Source organism: Ursus maritimus, unplaced genomic scaffold (assembly GCF_017311325.1).
Source record: "Ursus maritimus isolate PB19 unplaced genomic scaffold, ASM1731132v1 scaffold_16, whole genome shotgun sequence".
Classification (NCBI taxonomy): Eukaryota; Metazoa; Chordata; class Mammalia; order Carnivora; family Ursidae; genus Ursus; species Ursus maritimus.
The window spans coordinates 1722630-1728850 of record NW_024424008.1 but is presented as its reverse complement, the minus strand read 5'-3'; the positions used below and the strand labels follow the sequence as shown (position 1 = coordinate 1728850).

Here is a 6221-nt window from a genome sequence, read left to right as displayed (position 1 = left end):
ACTTCTAACTTCACTAGGTTTCTATTTCTTGTCATGCCTGAATATTGCATGTTAAAAGACATTTGTCTTTATTACATACATGTATTATACGTACTTGTGTGTATTATATATATACTTATCACACATATGTATCACATATATACAATTGTTAAATCTATCGCAAATTATTTATCCTTTGTATTACAATTGGGAGATTATACAGATTTTAAATCTGTTAAGAGGAGATGCATGTAAATTCAAAGCTAAGAATTGTTTAAGGAAATGTTCAGTTGGAGACGGATAGAGCCATTACCCTAGAGTAAAGCACACATTAATACAAAAAGGGCAACATCTTCTCCACATCTTCAAGGTTTCCACCAAGAATTACAACCATGCCTTCATCATCTCAAAATGAAAAACATTATTACTTAGTATCTTCATCAAAGAGAAAAATAGTTTAATTACAAAATCAATTTTGTAAGGAACCTTTAGCTTTTTAAGGTAACGGCATTCCCAAAAGCTGTTCCTACTTTGACAGAAGTGGGAAGAAATATAACTGAATAAATATGAAGACTTACATGTTTAAAATGTGACTCTTGAGAGCTTGCTCTGAATCTGTGATCAGCTGCAAGTAACCATGAATGTGTTATCAGATAAAAATTTATAAATACTCTCCATGTGCAGTTCCTGGAACACAACTGACCATACATTAATCCAGTGCTTCTCAAGGTGGGGTCCTCAGAACAGTAGTATCAACATCACCTGGGGACCTGTCAGACACACAAATTGCTGGGTCCCACCCCAGACCCACTGAACAGAAATACAGGGGATGACGCTCAGCAATCTGCATGTGTGGCTTTGTTTTTAATATTTTATTTATTTATTTGAGAGAGAGAGAGCACGTAAGCAGGGGGAGGGCTAGAGCGACAAGCTGACTCCCGCTGAGCAGGCAGCCTGACATGGGGCTCCCTCCCAGGACCCTGAGATCATGATCTGAGCTGGAGGCAGACACTTAACTGACTGAGTCACCCAGACATCCCCAAGCTGTATTTTTAAAAGCCCTTTGAAAGGTTGAGCACAACTGCTGTATTCTTTTCAACGGTGGTTGTACAGAGAAATTCATTACAGAGGCATTTGGATACAAAATGACTGTCTTTGTGTCTTCCAAAGTTAGGGTCCATCCAAAAAATTCTATTCTCTTTTGATAGGAAATTACCATTTGCTAAATCAGCACTTTGTTCTCCTTTTATAATGGCACGGAGGTACCTGAGTTTCCTCAAAAGCAGTATTGTTTTGCGTGAGGATTATAAACTATTACCTATTAGAGGCATGACTTTATTCAGAAGTCCCTATGAAAAAAGTTGAAGTTGTATCTATAGGCATCCACCAAACAGAGAGAAGTCACGTAACACCATCATTACGTGAAAACTGGAGGGGCGCCTGGGTGGCACAGCGGTTAAGCGTCTGCCTTCGGCTCAGGGCGTGATCCCGGCGTGATGGGATCGAGCCCCACATCAGGCTCCTCTGCTGGGAGCCTGCTTCTTCCTCTCCCACTCCCCCTGCTTGTGTTCCCTCTCTCGCTGGCGGTCTCTTTCTCTGTCGAAAAAATAAAATCTTTAAAAAAAGAAAAAGAAAACTGGAAATGGCCAAAATTGTCCCTTTTCCTCTGAGAACCACTCTTCAGGTGTTGTTGTTTCTTGAGTACCAGGCCCAGTGGGATCCCCTAAAGAGCTACTTCTATTACCTTTCCTTTTCACTTGGCTTCTGGAGAGTTGTAGCTATGCCCAGAGTTCTTGGGTGATGAAATACTAGAGTTCAAAATTTCCCTTATATAGTATGAGAGGTTTGGTCCACTGCAACAAGAAAGCTTATATGTTGTGTCCCAGGAATAATTTGAAGAGGAGAGCTGGGGTGCGCAGGGAGCCCCTTTCCAGGAGCTAAAATCAGCTCAGCATAAAAAGGAAAAATAGTGTGCCATGAAACATGAAATAGGCAGATTCAAGTTATGACTTAGAATAACAAGGCTCTGGTTATCAGAAGAGAAGAGGGGTAAGAAGAATATAGTAGAACGTTTCTAGGTAAGTTCTGATGTTAATCATTAAAACTACCCCTACCTCGTCTTTCAATTGGATTGAAATGCCTAAATGCCTTCTGTCTGCAGCCCCCTCTAATTCTATTTAACTGGCATCAATTTGCTATCCACCCAGCCACCTCTACCCCAGATACCTAAAAATAGTGCCCCACGTCTGAAAATTGAACAAGTTTACAGAGGATGTGGAGGGGTGAGGGAGTAAAGATTCAAGAATCAGATGGTTTTGAAATGATGCAGAAACACTGTCAGATATGACAAAATAGAGTTGATTTACAAAACCTGACTCATAGCGAGTACTTAATAAATGCAAGTTTAATTAGAGAGGAATTGCTTAAAGAAAGGAAATTTAGCTGAAGTGCTATGCAATAGAACACAGATATATGGACAGAGCCACAAAGTGGGCAAGAGCAGAGAAGTGAGGATACGAGTTTGTCAAGAAAAAAAGAAAGGAATGTGGAAAGCATTTTAGGCAAAAGGAACTGTTAGTCATGGGTCCACTCCTGACACTGTCCCCAGAATTCCATGCACTTGACATCAAGGTCACATTGAATTTCTCACTGTTACTTAAATATACTTAGGCTTTCTAAATATTGGCAAATTTTAAACCCCTCGGATGTTTCTAATATGCAGCCAGAACTTTGAGCCATTCTTTCGACTATGAAGTATGAAGATATCAGGAAGAAAAAAAAATGGCTGTTTCAGGAGATAATATGTGGTTTAGTATGAATAAAAATAGAAGTTTGAGAAGCAATTATGTCATCACAGACACACATTAAGGTAGGGAATGGGTGATATGAGGGAATGTGGGAAAATGGAAGGAAAAGAGGAAACACCCTAAGTCAGGAACAAAATTAGCATGCTTCTTTAAGAAGAGCAAAATGGTCAAGAGTGAAGTGAGCCAGGGGAGAGAGTGGTAGAAGCTTGGAGCTGAAGGGGTGAGCTGAGGCTGAAGGACACTTTGCATATCATGAGTATCATGAGTATTCATGACCGGAGTGCTTTGGAATGCCTTGTACATCATGGCAAGTTCTTTGATTTTATTCCTTCTATAATAGGGAGCTATTGAGGATAATCATATCATGTTATTTATGTTTTTAAAGATAATAGGGCCAGTCTACAGGCAACAAGCATTATGTAGACAAAAGAAGCAGAAAGACCAGTGAGGAGATTATTTTAGTGGCCCAAGTGAAAACAAAATATGTATTGGCTAGGAAGGTGGTGATGTCAATGAGAATAGCTCAGAGTCTCGTTGAAGAAGGGAAAGTCAATTGGCCAAGAGAGTAGTATAATTTCAGGAACAGGTTTTTAGTCAGTTAAGGTCAGATTTCAATACGAAAAGCAAAGGAAATCTTTACTCAAGGATTGTATAAAGACAAGAATAATAGTAATAATGAATGAGCTCAAATTTTAGGATGAGAACTAGAATGAGGTAAGCCTATACTTTTTGAATCATACACAAAATATTTAGTATAAGCAGCCTTTTTAAAGATTTTATTTATTTATTTATTTATTTATTTAAAGAGAGACAGGGTGGGAGGAGGGGCAAGGGAGAGAGAGAGAGAATCTCAAGCAGACTCCACGCTGAGCACAGAGCCCCACATAGGGCTGCTTAAGATTCTCTCTCTCCCTCTCCCTCTGCCCCTCCCCCCTTTAAAAAAAAGTGCACCCTGTAAGACTACTTTCCAAGGAGAATTATTCACTAGTATCTTCTACAAAATGCTAGTGACAGTGTTAACTTCATTTGGGCAAAATTCTTCTCTCTGTGTTATTGGTCCTGGTTTCCTCCCTGCCCCTCCACACACTCTATTAAAAAGATTAGCTTTCTTTTAGATGCCTAAGTTTAGCACAATTATCCATCATAATGCAAATCTATGCATTATGTATCACTAATCATCTCCATGACCTCAACAGCTCAACGGACTTTCTAAATATCATTTTACGTGATAATGTTAAGTTCCCTAAAATGTGAGACTATGAGTAGAGGTTATAGGCACAAATTAGATATACATAACCTAAAAAACAGATGAAATGGACAACATGTGGGAGATGAAAAAAATAGATACAATGCAGGCAGGTATTTGTGGAAGGGGTTCTTGCTTTACTGCTTAGAGTGTCTATAGATCTTTGGAAAGAAAGAGAAATTCTGTTAATTCATGATAGGAACTGAAGAATAAAAGAGCCAGTGGGCTCCAATTTGAAGTAAACGCCTCATGATTAAAGGCAATTCAATCTATACATGAATCAGGGCCAGTTGTAAATTAAAGAAAGATGCACAACTCATGCAAGAACGTCAAAGGACTGTTCATTGAGTGTGTAAATACTTGAATGCTAGCGGGAAGCAGCCATGGATGGTGTCCTTATTTGAACAATATATCTTTTATATATTGTCTGAAAAGCAGAGGACCCCAAAAGGAGAAAAAGCTTCATGACCAGAGAGTGTGGATCCCTGAAAGAGGGACAACACATAAAAGCAAAGAAACTCAAAGGAAATTTCCCCCAACAGCTCAGCTCTTCTGCAACAAGGGGTGAGTAGGCATATTTCTTCTCTAATTGGGAAGCTTCCCTATGAGAGGATCATGGATCTTGTATCAGCTTTTTCCATCTTTTAATCAAGGATACAAATATTTTCTTCTATTCTTACTTAGGACTCCAGAAAATTTTTTTGAAGTATTGAACAGCTGAACTGGACAGGTAGGAGTAAAGGTCCACTACAACATCCTCTATACAGAAAAGAATCCCAAACCTCAGCTCACAAAGAAATGAGTGTGAAAACAATAGAGTTGCTTACAGATAGACTTGAAGCCAGATTGCAGACTCCATGACCCCAAAGGTATTTTTCCATCTTTCTCTGAGCCCCATCTCGGCACGTCATTAAAAGTCAAACCGGTATAAACAAACCACCGCACGTCTCATTGACAGGTGTCTAAACTTGCTTTAACAACCACCAACAGTTTCTACCATGCTAATCTTCAACCATTCCAGCTTCTTGACCTTCACTTTGACGGGCATACCAGGCTTAGAGTCGCAGCACTTGTGGTTATCTCTCCCTTTCTCTTCTATGTTTTTGGCTATCCTCATCGGCAACGGTGCCATCCTCTTTCTGGTGGCCACAGAGCCCACACTTCACAGCCCAATGTACCTGTTCCTGGCCTTGCTGATGGTGGCTGACCTCATATCTGCTCTGGCTCTGGTGCCCAAGCTCCTCTGCCTCTTCTGGTTCAATGATAAGGACATAACTGCCAAGGCCTGTTTCACCCAGATGTTTTTCATCCATGGAGCATCTGTGGTACGATCAGCCCTACTTGTTGCAATGGCCTTTGACCGCTTCATGGCTGTGTGTGAGCCATTACACTACAATACGATTCTGAGTCATTCTTTAGTTGGACGCCTGGGATTGGTGGCTCTAGCCAAGGGTGTGATTCTTATTCTGCCCATGCCTCTCCTACTTCAAAGGTTGACATTCTGCCACGTGGTCATTCCTCATACCTACTGTGACCACATGGCTGTGGTGAAAATGGCCTGTGGCCATGCCATACCTAACCGTATCTATGGGCTCTTTGTGATTCTGCTCGTGGTGGGACTTGATTTGCTGCTCATTGGCTTCTCTTATGGACTCATCCTGCAAGCTGTGGTACGCCTCAACTCTCGAGACGCGACCTGCAAAGCCCTCAACACCTGTTCAGCCCACCTCTTTGTCATTCTTGTCACTTATGTGCCTGCACTCTTTTCATCTCTCACCCACCGCATAGGTCCCAGTGTCCCACCTCATGCTCATGTTCTCCTTGCCAATCTCTACCTTCTTTTACCCTCAGTACTCAACCCTATCATCTATGGCATAAAAATGAAGGAAATACGGCACAGGGTAGCTAAATGCCTTTGCAGAGGACCTGCATAGGCTGTGAGTGTAGACAATATGCCCGTGAGTAAATAAACAGCAAGGACAGATGACATTGCTTTTGCCCAAATATCCAAGACCCAGTTGTATCTCTAAATGTGGTGGAACAAATAGATCTGGAAGAGTGTCTGGGGTGGTTTCTTAACATTTTGGCTTGTTCTGTTTGGGCTTGAACACAGAACCAATATATTCATGTTTTCATTGAGCTAATAACTAAAAAGGAAGAGGCCAAGATGGCTCTATGTCTGTTTAACA

The 6221-nt window shown here is 40.8% G+C and overlaps 1 protein-coding gene across 1 annotated transcript; it reads left to right on the top strand.

The window, feature by feature from the left end:
* Positions 1–5030: 5030 nt before the first annotated feature.
* LOC103680098 (putative olfactory receptor 52P1) lies at positions 5031–5966 on the top strand. Its single transcript, XM_008709635.1, has one exon. The coding sequence runs from the start codon at positions 5031–5033 to the stop codon at positions 5964–5966; it is 936 nt and encodes a 311-aa protein (XP_008707857.1).
* The last annotated feature ends 255 nt before the right edge of the window (positions 5967–6221 follow it).